Genomic DNA, 14,762 nt, shown 5'->3' with positions numbered 1-14,762 from the left:
CGACCCCTAGGAAGTGTCTTGCGGTATCTGAAAGACCCTCCAGAAGCAGGTCTCCAGCTACTGTGTCCATTAACCCATTGATCAAGGACCATACATATTTGTGCTATGTAAGACAGAGAATGTACCAAAATCATTTTCTTTATAATGGTAGCACTATTGGCGGGCTGCAGTCTTCATCTCTGGAAAGAAGTGGGACGTATGGTCATGGAGCTACCAACTGATATTCAGGTCTGTTATGTTATGTGCATTTATAACGCGCACTACCACCCGAAGCCACATTGGCGCAAGGACTGGAGTCAATACATGCCACAGCAGTGTCCTAGAATAGCAAGGTTTTCAGAGCTTTCCTGGATTGGAGATGATTTGCCATGGCTCTAAGGCCAGAGGGCAGCCCATTCCATAGTCTGCTGGTAGAATGTGAAAATGCCCACCCTCCTACACAGACCCGGCGTCGGCGAACCTTTGGGACCACCCCTATTTTGGCATCTCCGGACCGCAGTGGCCTGCCAGGAACATAGGGAAGAAATTTGACCTGCAGATCTTCAGGTCCCTGTTTAAAAAAGGCACGGTGTACTAAGCATAAGGCCTTTAATGGTACCAGACTTATACGAGCTCCATAGAGAGAGGCGGTTGCCACCCGAGCAGCCAAGTTCTGCAACAGCTGCAAGCAGTGTACCAGCCCAAGAGGTTGCGCCAGATAAAGTGCATTACAATAGTCGATCTGACTAATGATCAGGGAGAACACCACTAGAAGCCGCAAGCGTTCAGGCAGAGAAGGCAGGACACGGCGCAGGACCCTTAGAAAGAAATGACCTGTCTTACTGACTGCACTGACCTGCGGTATCATTGATAGACCAGATGACAATAGGACCCCTAAATTTCTAACCACCTTCACCGGAGTGGGAAAGTCACTCAAAGTTGAAGGCCAAAAAGAACCAGACCATTCAGCAGAAACCAGAGAAGAACATACCACCAGGATTTCGGTCTTGTCCCCATTCAACTTCAGCCAATTCGCACTCATCCAGTTTCCTACTGCCGACAGACATTCCCGAAATTCAAGGGACACTGTACCCAGATCCTGATCAAGACCAGAATCTGAGTGTCGTCGGCATAAGAATAACAACGGAAAACGTAGGAACGGATTAGGCGAATCAGCGGCTGAATGTAGATGTTAAAAAGCATAGTGGGCAAGGCTGATCCCTGGGGAACCCCACATGATACAACCCGAGAAGAAGAGAGAAAAGGAGGCAAAGATATCGATTGGCCCCTGTCAGCGAGAAAAGAGGCAAACCAGCTCAGGACGGGCACCGAGAGGCCAGCAGTCTGTAGGGGAGATAACCAGACAGCATGGTCGACCGTGTCGAATGCCACTGACAGATCTAATATCAGGGCTCCCACACTGCCCTGATCAGCTAGCATAGTAAGATCATAGACAACAGACACTAGGACACTCTTGGTGCCTCGACCCGGGCGAAATCCTGATTGAAAGGGGTCAAAGAAAGAAGACGACTCAAGAAAAGAGGATGGAAGAGGGGCTATTAGAGACTCCACTAGCTTCATAGAAAAGAGAAGCAATGAAATAGGCCGAGAATTAGCTAACGCCAACACATTCAGTGAAGGTATTTTTAGGAGCGGGATCACCGTAGCCTGCCTTAGCTCAGGTGGCACCCAGCCTTCTGTTGCCAAAGATGCTACCCTAAAGCTAAGCAGTGGCTTTGCACACCCTAGATTTGGCTGCTGAGCCCAGTGAGAGAAAGCGCCATCTGCAGGGGCACAGAGAAATAAGGGACGGAGGTCGACTCAGACCTCGAGAGCTGTGGGGTGGACAGAACTCGCCAGCACAGACAACCTCTGAATCATCAAGCCACTGTTTCCCGGGACTTGCTGTGGACGCACAGCACTTCGCGGGAGAGGATCGGCAGATGAGGAGGCGACAAAGGGAGACCTTGCCTGTCTGGGATCAAACGTTGGAGATAACGGGGGAAGTTCCTTGCAGCCCGGGAAGCCGTAGCCAGGCAGTGACAAGAACGTCAGGCCCATCATGATGATTATTGGGAGCCCTGAGGGCTCAGATCCTGGTCTCTTGGGGGCTATAATAAAGTGAATTGCTCTCACACTAGATTTTGCGCTCAGTGGGTGAGGGTGTGCAAAAGAAACTGTCTCTGGAATGGAAAGTGAAGCGCATGCGAGTTTGGCTGAGCAGGGGAGCCCCATGGCTGACGGTGCTTGATATCATGGGCCTTTTCAACCTTCTACACCCCTCAAGAACACCTGTGAGTCATGGCTGGACATTGTTTTCACTTTTCCCTTGTTCCCCACTAACCTAAACAACTGTTGGACCAAGGTATGCCTATCCCGTTTTACCTCTGTGCCTTATTTAATCCTTCGTCTCACTGTACTTTTGTGTCTCCTGTGCAAATCTGAATCCTGGTGCGTTTTCTTTTTTTACATTTCGGCACCCTTTTGTATTGTATTCTGTGTCTCCTGTGCAAATTCGAATCCTGGAGTGTTTTCAATCATTTCTGCACCCTTTTTGCATTGCATTCTGTCTACTGTGCAAATTCGAATCCTGGTGTGTTTTTTTTTTTTAGCATCTCTGCACCCATCTGCAGTACTTAAGTATTCCCAGTGCATCTGTTTTCTTGCTTCCCTTGGATACTAGGCCGCCTGGTGATTTTGTGCTCGAACTGTGCTGTGCAGCCCCTCCTCTTTCTTCCTCCTATCCTTCTCAGCCACTATGGCACTCACCATCTGCCCTATCGTTTCTAACTGCTATACTATCACCTACCCTTCCTCGCTTACGCAGTCTGGAGAACAAAGTTTATAAAGACATCCTGACCACTAACCCTGGCTTACCTATAGCAGACACCTTTGTCAGTGCAACCTCCAGACAGTTCTTCGTTGATATCCTCTTTTCTGTCCCCTCTCCAGATCTATGGACTCCTCATCTCATCTCTACTCTCCCTCCTCTTACATCTTGACCCATTAATAGTGGCACTAGATGGGAAGTACTCTTGGTGGGCTTCGCATCATCCATGTATATCATTAATGTCTATCACACTGGCTCTATCTTGGCTCAGGGTCCTCAACCCAACCTCCTCCTCTTTGACCGGCACCTGCCGTCCCTCATGAACTTCCTTCCCACCCCTGCTACTACTTCTTACACTTTCTCTGCCCCCACCTCCGACTGGTGTACCACACCCCTGTACCCCTACTCAGAAAACCTTCAAAGGTGGTGAACTTAAGCCCCGCTTACTACTCGTTCTGCCATCAAACACTCTGCCGACATCTCCCTCCTCCTTGAAGACCTTGTCCTCGAAATCCTTGCTTTTCCCAAGACGTGGTTCAATGTCAGCTCAGTCACTGCTTTTGACTCCCTTCTCCCTGATGGCTATAAGGTCATCTCCAAGCCTCGCCCTAACCGTGCTGGCGGTGGGGTTGCTCTGATCTTCACTGAGTGGGTCCCTTCTTCCCTCAGACCCACCCCGCCTTACATTTCCTTTTGAGAGCCTGGTTTGCAAGCTAGTCATCTCTCTCACCTCCTCTGACCATTGGCACGATCTACATGCCACCTGGATCTAGTACCCTGTTCCTCTCTGAATGTGATTATTTCTCCTCCTCTCTCCACACAACCACCTCTAAACTCCTTCTTCTGGGTTACTTCAAGATCCACCTTGACTCCTCAATCCTGCCAAGGGTGGCGGTGCTTCTGTGACGAGACTGCCTACCCGGGCTGATGCGCCCGGCAGGGTCAGACCTGCCGGGCTCTATGGCCCCTGCAGGCTGACTCGTAATTTGGCGGTCTGGAAACAAGGGTGCCGGTAAGCTTACCAGCACCCTTGTTTCCAGACCGCAACACACTCAGAATGAGGCCCAATGTCTCTAGAGCTTTGGTTCTCTCTAAGCTCGACTACTGCAATAGCCTTTTCCTTAATCTGTCCACTTCTTCTCTATGACCGCTCCAGATAATCCAGAATAGGGCTGCAAGACTTATCCTTGGCCTCAAACCCAGGGACAGCATCTCTCCAGCCCTAAAATCTCTTCACTGGCTCCCGTTTGCTGCAAGCATCAAATTCAAATCTCTCTGCATCATCCATAAGGCTGCCTTGGGCCAGGCACAATGCTATCTACAACTGGCTCTCACTAAATACTCTCCCTCCAGATCTTTATGTTCCTCCTGCACCAACTCTGTGTGTCAAACGCTTTTCTGAACAGCGAGCTGGTGGTCGATCTCTTTCTTCGGCAAGCTCCCTCCTATGGAACAAGCTCCCCACTTCCTCTTTGTCTTGAGCCGTATCTCTGCAAATACCGGAACCTCCTCAAGACCTTCCTCTCACCTCCTTCTTCCCTTCCTCCAGACCTCTGCTAAAACCCACAGTTGCTGAGATTGGTGACCAGGGCCCTTTATCTGCCCTCCTGGGTCCTGTCCTCCCACACCCAATCGCATTTAGCCTCCGCCCGCTCCTAGTACTTGCTTTGGCACTCATTAGCCTATACCACCACAGGCCGCACTTATTTATTGGCAACTGACCACTCTCACCAAGTCACTTAACAGCTGCTTACTCCTTAGCACTTCCCTCTTTGGTACCCCTTGCACTTAACCCCCACTTCCTCAACCTTTCTCTCTCCCTGCCCTTGCACGTTCTGAATTCTCACAAGACCTAGTAGGTCCACCTGTATCTTTCGTTCTTATATTTCCTTTTCTTTCCCATGTTCTCTCCCTGTTGCCCTGTGGGTGCTTTGAAACACAATTTACTTGATGTATAAGTACCTTACAAATACACAATTAAGAAATAAATAACCATGTTGGCAAAGGAGCACATTTAATTAGTGGTAAATAACGTGAACTTCCCTAGGCTGCGCTCCTCCAGTCTGTTAGGCAGAATCCTGTGCACTTCCCTTAGGGAGCACTACAGAAGATTAGGACTACAGGTGAGAGCAATAAATCCCCTTTGGTATCAGTCTGTACCACAAAGATTTAGTTGGTAGCTGTGGCTGAGCAGTCAGACTTATCTCAAGAGGGAGATGAGCAGTATTCATGGTTTACACAATAGGCCTACAGTACTATGGCACAAGGAAACACTGACCAAAGCTTTGTATTAAACAGTAGATATTTATTTTATACACTTCTAGTAAAACACATTTATCACAGTCATCAAGCAAGTTAAAATAAGTCACAGAAAAATATACACACTTCCTGTTAAATTGTAGGCCAAGTGAACCAGAGTGAAAACTGAGCAAAACGGCACAGTGAAAACCACACACAAGGGATACTCTAGCAATTTCTCACAAGGGAGGGAAAGCACAAGTTATACAGAAATATCTTCTTACACACCCTAGCAACTCTTGCCATAAACCAGTTTAAGCAAGACAGTGCATCAGTATAGGAAATACTTAAATGAAAACTGAGAAATATGGCATTTCACAAGTTGTAAAAAGGGGAAGAAAAAGGTAGTTATACGAAGTGGGTGCACCAACACAGTTCTAATTGAGAAGCAATCTAAAGAAGGCAGTTCTAACAAATGTAGCCAGAGTCAGGTCTTTGGTTAACGATTTCGATAAGGTGGATGCAGAAGGAGAAAGACAATGTTAAGAGAGAGGGGCGGCCAACCCAACAGGTAGGTAAAGGATTTAAAACACCTTTAGAGCTACAGCGAAGAAAGGGCGGCCTGGTGGAACAATGTACCTTTAAAATGAAGAAGTGGCTCCTGCAGTGACGGTTGTTCCTGGTAGTTCCTGCAGTTCGGGGGATCCAGCAGAGGAAGAGAGTCTCTCGTGGAGGAAGGTTCGAGTTACTGCACTACCCAGAGATGAAACCAGCCGCGGTGCTGCCCGATGAATAAAAGGTACCCTCCTTTAAATCGCGGTCCGGGTGGATGGGTGCCTGGCTATCCGGTCTCCAAGTACAGGGTACTGGCGAATCGACCAAGGCAGGTCCGGGAAGGCGATTGGCAAACTGGTTGACCCCACCAGCTCAAGGGAAGAAGGCTCTTGCAGATGAAGATCTTCTCTCGTCGTGTGGAGAAAAGTGGTGAGATGCTGCAGCAGGGCTTCACCGGTGGTTCAGTCGTTGTAGCGGTCTTTGGCTTCTCTCCTCTTCGGCTTCTTAGTTCCAGTGGCGATGTCTTGCTCTTCCAGTCCTCAGGACCCTGCTTTTATGCAAAAAGAGCCCCATTCATACAGCCTAGCTGTCACTCACACAGTGGAGTGGTCATCCTTGGTGGGAGACCCTCCAGCCGATCAGGATAGAGTGCGACATGGTTTGCTGAGGCAACCCTGTCCAGGGGTCCTACCCTCCCTCCCACACAATTGACCCACCACAGACTCAGTGGCGCCGAAAGGAGGGCTTCTTGGCAGAAGCCAGCCAAAAGGACGAACAAAGGATCCCCAACCTGGGTTAGGAGTTTAGAGAAAGACACGAGAAAGAAGTTATATTAAAGTTCTGGCAAATAAAACCTACCGGAGTAAAGTTAATATTAAAATACACCGGCGGTATGTTAGAGGCTGTCAGAAACTGTGGTAGCCTCGTACAATGGGAAAATCCCATAGGAAAATATTTGCGGTTGAATATTTACGGTAGTAACCACTGCCACCAGCCAGAAACTTTTGAGAGAGGGACTACACGGTACCCTCTCGAAAATGAACATCAAGGAATAACTATTAACCCTTCCCAGTACTTCCATAGTAAAATGGGTTCTACTGGTTTAGTTCACAAAAATGTACTAGTAAAGTCAATGGGGACAGTCAGTCCCAGGGTATGGAGTCTATGCTTGGGGGTCGCTACGACACCCCTGTGTCACTGCACTGAGGGTGCTGTGTAACACATGTGAATAAAGATGGTTCCTATGGAGGTGAGAGAAACCCCATAGACATTAAACACAAAAATAGCCTAGAACACACATAGTAAAAATGCCTAAGAGTGGGAGGAAGAGTCTCACTCTTAGCAGGAGAAAAGAAACAAACTCTTCAAATCCAGCCAAGCTGCTGGGGGACTCTATAGGTAAGGGAAATTAGCCAGAAGATGAGAATTCTCCCTAACACAGTCTTGATCGGGACTCGTAGGGCAAAGTTCTAGCCCCTTTCTATCACTGCTAAGGAAGCAGTTTGGTCCCCCTTTAGATAGCGGTTCAAGAAGTGCAAAGCAAAAACCTGTACTGCTAAATTCCTGGGTGTCCTCTCCAAATCTACACCCAGCACATCTGGCCATTGAGTCAGGGTTTCCATAGCTTTCATGAGTGAGCGAGCCAGCCACCCAGAGAGGTCAGCTGGCAATCGGCTTGGAAAGGTTATTTTTTATTAAAAGGGATTCTCCATCTGACCGTGAGCAGTCTCACTCTTCATACTAGACTGCTTACAGTCTGAGGCGCAAATAGTGGGACTTCTCTCATGAAGTCCTGGGTGTGCAGATTTTGGCCATGAAGAGCGGCTACCAGGTGGACATACACCTGAAAGTAGTGCACATTCTTTGGCTGGTGCCCATCTGGCCTACCTGACCCCTTATGTTCTTTATTTTCTCTTTTCCTTGGCCAAAGAGGGCGTTAAGATTGGTTATATTAAATGGAACATGGCTGCTGCTTCAGTCTTAAAAAGGACTTACGAAAATGGCTCCCTCGTTTCTATCCACATTGTAATGTAGTTTTTGATAGTTGACTAACCAGTTCCATCATCCTCCTTCATGCCACAAATGATTGGAAGCCATCTTGAGCATTTTGATTGGCTCCCAGAGAGTCATGTAACCCCAGAATATGACAGAGAGTCCCTTTTCGTCACATCCTGCCATTCCAGAGGGTCCTCCCTCAAAAAGGAAGCCTCATGGACCTACATCACTAAGGACTCTGCCTCCATGCCAGTGAGTGACTGGAAGCCATTTTGAATATTCTGATTGGCTCCCTGAGGGTCATGTGGCATGCTGCCTCCCTTGTTATTGCGTCTCCCCTGGACAGCTGAGGCGTCTGCAGCCAGGGGCCAGAATGAGCCAAGGAAAATCCCTGTTTGGGGACTGCTAACTCGAGATTAATTCATACATAACCAACAAAACGTTTCTGCCATTGAGACAAACTGTGAACGTACTTGCAACTTCCTGATGACATGGTTTCTGGCCTTTTTCAGGTTCTGTCCTCACCTCAGAAGGGAGCCCCCTCGTTGTATGAAGGATAATGACCCAATCAGTCTTTGAATGAGAAAGGAAGGTAGCCCATAGAGCTGCAGAAGAGGAGAAACCTCCCCCTGGGAGGTGATCCGGGATGAAGCAAACACCCGCCTGCCAAAGTGCCCGCGAAATGCAGAGCATCTCTACCGAGATACAAACTGTAGAATCCCAACCCAGGAGACTTCCATGCCGTGAGAACTGTTCGAGCGACGGATGAGAGGTCCGACGAGGAACCGATGCAGATACCCCGCAGGAAGCAGTCAAAAGGGAGTACTGCCTCCAACAGATGCAAAATTCCGGGAAGAAGGTGGAAGAGAGAACCCGCGTTGACTTTGTGAACGCCTGCCCAGAAGAGAACCGCACAGAGACAGAAGGTATGCAGTCGCTCCAAGGAGGAGTGCGGAACGGCCATACAAGTTCCTAAGGCGGAGTGAGAAACACCCAACCCCAAGTCCGGGTGATAGCAACTAGACCCCAAAGCGGGGAAACAGAAACCATACCTCAATGTGGGTGACAGCAAACAGATCCCCAGGCAAAGTTACCGAAACCAGATCCCAAGGTGGGGTGACAGAAACCAGACTGCAAGGTGGGGTGAGAAAATCCCACAAGAATTGTTGGTGGGGAATCCAAGGAAAGTACCTGGTACGGACCTTCGAACCAAGAGATTCCCAAGGGTTGAAAAAGACCTTGGACTGAGACAGAGACTAAAGAGACTAAATAATAATAAGAGACTAAAGAGACTAAATAATAATAATAAGAGACTAACAGAGAAAAAGCGACTAACCAAAGACTGGGGACACAGGCCAAAAAGGCAAAGGTGGAAGAGACTTTGGTACCCTTTTTCTGGAACTGTACAATGGAGCAAGGAACCCCTTTCAGACATCATCTGATAAAGGGACATCATGCTGTGGTCAGAAGCCAGCCACCATTCCTATGTTGGCCAGCGGCCCTCATTGTATTTTAGTTAAAGTTCAGCTCTTTTCAGAAATCAGGCTAGAACAGGTTAGTTTGTACGACATCCTGCCAAACACTCCTAGAGACTTTTTTTTTCTATAGAATTGTGCAATCTACATTTGTTTTAATGAGATGCCATTATGTACTGAATTAGTTTCATGTCAAGAAATTGCTAAATAGATGCTGAATGACCACTGGTAGGAACACCCCTTCTGTGTACTATTTATTCTCCCCAATTCCTACCAACGTAGGGGATGTCACCTCTGTAATTTAGAAACCTAGGGACAGCTTGGGTTTTGTGGTTTCAAATAAAGAAATACTTAATCAAAAATGCAGATTCTGGCTTAGCACAGGTGATTCACCTGAACATTTTGTAAAATCCATTGCTCTTTAGTAATGTTAAGCAATTACTAATGACTTGTATGATCTCAACTTTACAGAAAGTACTTTCAGCAGGAAAGTGGAACTTAAAATACAAAACAACTTTGAGGAAACAAACAGCAATTCGCAGCACTCTAGTGGTGAGTATATAAATGTAGAAATGTTTCCATTACTTTCTTTCCTAATAAATATGGAAGTGTAACTAACAATTTGTTGTACTGCTTTTTTGATAAAGATTCATCAGTGTATTAAGTATCGATTAACCTTATCAAAGTGAGTAAAATATGTGTCCTTAAATTGTCTTTATAGGCACTGGTCTCTTAATAATTCTATTTTCCCTGACACAATCCCAAAGTAAATGTTCAAGAGTGCCAACTTCCAGGCCACAGCACCAGCACACATCCGAATCCGACATGCCCCTGCTCTTGAGCCTCTCCGGACACCAGAAAAATCTGTTTAGAATTTTAATTTGTCTAGAGCGTTCCCACAGATTAACTGAACAAAGCCTCACATTTGCACACAATTCAAACCACATATCAGCAGTGATCTCACAACCCAATCGTCTACTCCACTCATTCATCAGCCCAGTATTATCTTTGTAATTAGCAACGATTCGGTGATACAATTTGCTCGCAACCGACTGACATCCCACCACCATATGATCCAAAACCACAGCTTCACTTTCATCAATCTCACCGATACATCTCTTCAACTTCCTTTAATCCGCAATGGAAACATTATCAATATTGAAATCCACACATAACACATCAAAATCAATCCACTTTCCATTTCTGCAGATATCCTTAATCCAGTGAACTCCACCAACAAACCATTCTGGCCAAAATATAGGTTTGCCAGTAAATAAAGAAATAAAAAAAAATATATAATATTCTATTTTCTTTTTGTGTATTCTTGTATTGCAGTAAGAAATCTGTTACTGAAGTTGCTCATACCCTGTTTTAAGTGTTGCATTTAGCGGGGAGTTGTGTGAGGTGAAGGCATCATGAAGCAAGACACAGACAACAGATTGAAAGTTCAAAATAAAATGGTTTATTTAATCAAATGTAAGGATGGTAGAAGGCCTAACTTGCCATATGCCAAGGTGGGATTTCCCTACCTGAACAGAACTAAGGAAAGTCTGAGTCCAAGAGTTCAACTTAAAAGTCTCTGGCCCTCATTACAACACTGGCGGTAACCCATGGCTCTATTAGCACCATGGTTGCTGCCGGTGTTGTAACGAGTCCGCCAAGGTTCAATGGGGAATTACCATCCCATTCCAAGGTTGGCGCGGCGGTAATTCCCCATTGAACATTGGCCCTTCCCCATTCCCATTTTTGCACCATAGGGCTCAATGGGACTGGGGAAGGCGGTAATTACGGTACCGCAAATTGCGGTACTGTAATTACCTCAAAGGTCCCTTTGCGGGTCCCTACTTTAACGGCTGGTCCAGACCAGCCGTTCAGGTCCGGTCCCGCAAAGGGACCTCGTAATTAGGCGCTGAGGGGTTAACGGTGCCGCAGCCTTTTACGGCGCCGTTAGCCCGTTAGCGCCAGAGTCGTAATGACCCCCTCTGTGTCCAAAACCTATCCTTGCCCTCACAACTAAAGCTAAACAATGTGTATGGATGTCCATAATAAAATAGATGGTGATTAACTCAAATTTCTGAGCTTCTTCCAGCGCTTAGTTTCTTCAGCTCCCCTTCCCCATGTTCAAGAAAGTTCCACAAAAGTCTCAAGATTATCTTTCCCAAGTTCAAGGCAGTATGGTACCACACAGTCCTCTGAGTTCCCTTCCCAAAGTTCAAGATAACACAGATAAAAAAAGAAAAGAGGTCTTGAGGCTCTGTCCTCAAGACAGCATTTGCACTTCATCAAGTCTCAGGGGGTACCAAGACTTCAACGTAGCAACTTGAACTGGTCTCAGTCTTTCAATGGTTAACACAACTCCAGGTCAACTCGACACTCCTTCTGGATTGCATTAGCAGTTTATTCACAGTGCTCCTTCTTGGTTTGTTTCACAATTTCTTTGGCTTTCACAATTCAGGGCTCCCTGGTCTAGGCGCAGTTGTCAGACCACACAGTCCACCCATCACAAGTTGCGCAACCAGGAGCCCTAGGTTCTTCTGTATTTGCCCATGTGTACAGATTCACATCCACTTAGCTTCTCTTTGTCGGCCTCTTGGCTTTATATGCAGGTTCACACTCTCCTGGCTTCTCCTGGTTAACCTCTTGGCTATGCCATTATGTGTCACATGTCTTATGCCGGTCTTTGGCCTTGCCACACTGCATCCATTCATAATGTTTCTCTTTGAGGTGGTCTTATTTATTCCCACCTTCTGTCACACACTTTCACACTTGCGCTCTTTTCCATTGCCTGCTTTCAAATGAGCACTTTCCCTTTTGGCTTTCATCAGTTATTAGCTTTTGCCCATAACGTTTCATTCAGTTCAATATTCAATATGCGTGAAATAGCTTTGTTTCAAGTTTTCATTCAGTTCGGTATTCAATATAATTCATATGGCACTTCATTGCTTATGCGTAGCCCCCTAGGAGCGCCCTGGCTTTGACTGACCTTTCCCTGCACTCATCAGTTTTCGGCGTTCATCTCCGGTGGCTATGGAGCTTCTATTCTGCTTCATAGGCCGGCGAGCCAGCCTCTGCAAGACCCGCTAGCACCCCGGGTGCTTTCTTGCACATGCCGGCAGCCACACTTCTCCGATACAGACGTGGGTGGCGTTCCATCTGCCTTGCTCACAGTGCCAGCTGCTTTCTCCCAACCACAGAGGCTGGCACACCTGTGGCAGCCTAACAGCCCGACTTGCACTGGGCCCCACAATTCTTCTGGGATATCTGCTGGCGTCCTGGCTATCTCTCAGGTCCCACCACGGCTGCCTCCTCATGAGAAGGGTCCCCTGCTGGTCTCTCCCACACAGGCATCCCTGTTGCTCTCCTTGCTTCTCCTTTGGTCTCTCTTTATACACCTGCACCCACTTTACAGGTTGCAGGTGTGAATCGCCAATTGGGCTTGCCTGACCATAGTTAAAGGGACATGCTGGACCTTCGAAGTACTCTGCAGGCATCTTCCTCGTCCCAGTACTAGAGTGGTGAAATTAGATTTTGGTGTTCATTACTCTGTTGCCTATTCCTCGTCCCAGTACTGTCAGAGGTAAAATGAGGGGAGATGTTTTGCAATAGCCTATAAAGGCCAGGGCAGGGTTAGGTTGGTCTTCAATAGGGAGAGATGGATACCATGTCTCACATGTTTCATCCTTGACCCCCATCTTCTTCACCCTCTTTCTAGTGCTTCTAGAGTAGAAATAACTCAGGGCATTTTCCTGGTCAGTGGGACAGGGATAGCAATACCCCATAACTGCCTCAGGAATAGAGGGTTCTTCCCGAAAGTGAAATGAGGAATACCGCCTGAGGACATCTCACTTCCAATCCCCTAGCACCCTCCACTCAGGTGATCCTCCCTCGCTTCTCCACCTGCCAGGGTCAGGATCCAAAAGCGATGGCCTTTCCCTGGCCACCTGAGAAGAGAACCCAAGCGGAGTAGATGTGAGGGCGCTGTAAGGAACTCATGGTGGCAACAGTAAAGACGGACACAAGTGATTACAGTTTATGGGTGTTTATTTAAACAGTATGCAGGTTGGATAAACACCTGATCTAAACCTAAATCTAAGATGGGAGCAAGTTTTGACCATCAAATGAAAAATAAGGCAGTCCTAGGATTTACAATAAAGAAAGAAGTGTTCTCAAATAATTTGTCAGGATGTGTTAGCCAGAGGTCTCTCTTCCCCACATTTTGAGCGGGGATAAGGCGGCACTTCTGAGCACAGCACACACTCGAACTTTCACGGCATGAGCCGACAGTTCCGTATCAGGTTCTTCGATGGTTAAGCCTTTTTTAACAAAAGTCTCTCATCTTCGAAGGCCTGATGTTTTTAACAAACAAACACAAAGTTCTGTTCCACTTATACTTTGGGTGATAGGTTCACCCCTGGGTCCCGCTCTTGCGGGCGCAGACCCCTCACAAATCGTATTAAAACTAATCAATGAACTTTGGGTGATGAGTTCACCCCTGTATCCCCCTCTTATGGTCGTAGATCCCTAGAAAGTTCCTTAATGATACCAGGACCTCAAATAGCTATGTTCCCTTGCTTTCGAGGGTCTGTTAGGTTCAAAGTGTCGAAACAAAAATTCACTCAAAAAGTTCTTCTCCTTAGTTGGATGATCGTTCTTCACCCCAGGGTTCCCCCTCTTCCGGGCTCAGACCCCTCTCAGACGTCAACCACCCTCCGCCGGGTTGACTATGGCTTTTCCTTGGTTCACGAATCTTAATGTCTTTTTAAACAGTTCACAGTGGACATCCCTCTGCCATGTTAACTTTTTTCAACACACTGTTTCTTGGGACTTTAGACTTCGCCGCTCTTTATAGGCATCCCTGCTTCGGGTTCACTCTTGCCAATTTTCCACAAACAGTAAGTTCACTGTGGACATCCCTCGATCGGGTTCACTTATGTCAACACACTGTTCAGAAGGACTACAGGCTTTTGCCCCTTTTTGTCAGCATCCCTCTGCCGGTTTCACTCTTGCCAACTTCATCAATCATGCCTTTCGCAATCACCTGCCGGTCAAAGTCTTTCGCATGTATAGAGGATTTTGCCAGAACCCTGTATGACCACTTTAACCGTTCCTTTACAGCCTCCCCATTGCCTTATGGTATTTGCAGTTTCAAAAAACACGGAATTGACCAGAGTCTTTCGAGTGAGCACCCATGTGGTTCTGTTTCATTCAACACAGTTCGGTTTCTTTATCGGTTCTCCCCTTGACTCATCAGCTGTGATGAACTGATTGGCCTTCGTATCTGGAGTCAAGGCTGGTACCACGGTAGCTGGAGCCTCCCTCGGTCCTGCTTATCAGCATAGGCGCGCTCCATGTACCGTTGACATCTGCTGCAACACACTTGAGCTATTGTTCGTTGTCTTATGATTCCTTCTACGGAGGTCTCACTGGCCTAGCATGGAAAGGGCAAGGTCGCTTCTTTCCTTGTCACCCTCTCAGTTCGTGCAGTCTTTCTCCTCCTCTTGAACTGCCGCACCTCGATAGCTGTCTCATCCTGCGGTCTCCCGTGCTCGTAGTGTGCTCTTGTGCTCTACCTTTTATCCCTGCGGGTAAGGGAAAGGGCCGTCAGGTGTGTGCGGTTCGGGTTAATTCCCTGACTTTGCCTGACCCTCGGATTGGGACACATCAGGTAAACCATTTAGTGTCAGTCCGTT

General features: G+C 47.2%; 1 protein-coding gene across 6 annotated transcripts in view; it reads left to right on the top strand.

The window, feature by feature from the left end:
* ZNF618 (zinc finger protein 618) overlaps positions 1 to 14,762 on the top strand; it is a 2,057,359-nt gene that overhangs the window by 1,499,483 nt on the left and 543,114 nt on the right. For 5 of the 6 annotated variants that reach the window (XM_069609870.1, XM_069609868.1, XM_069609869.1 and 2 more), the window contains one exon: positions 9,544 to 9,624. The exons of the other annotated variant lie outside the window; for it this stretch is intronic. In XM_069609870.1, the coding sequence (XP_069465971.1) occupies positions 9,544 to 9,624 (81 nt within the window). The remainder of the gene's footprint in view (positions 1 to 9,543; positions 9,625 to 14,762) is intronic. 6 annotated transcript variants of the gene reach the window in all.

The sequence above is a fragment of the Ambystoma mexicanum genome, chromosome 8, assembly GCF_040938575.1.
Source record: "Ambystoma mexicanum isolate Mex_15411 chromosome 8, UKY_AmexF1_1, whole genome shotgun sequence".
NCBI classification, from domain to species: domain Eukaryota; kingdom Metazoa; phylum Chordata; class Amphibia; order Caudata; family Ambystomatidae; genus Ambystoma; species Ambystoma mexicanum.
The sequence above is the reverse complement of the archived record's forward strand: the minus strand, read 5'-3'. Positions and strand labels throughout refer to the sequence as shown.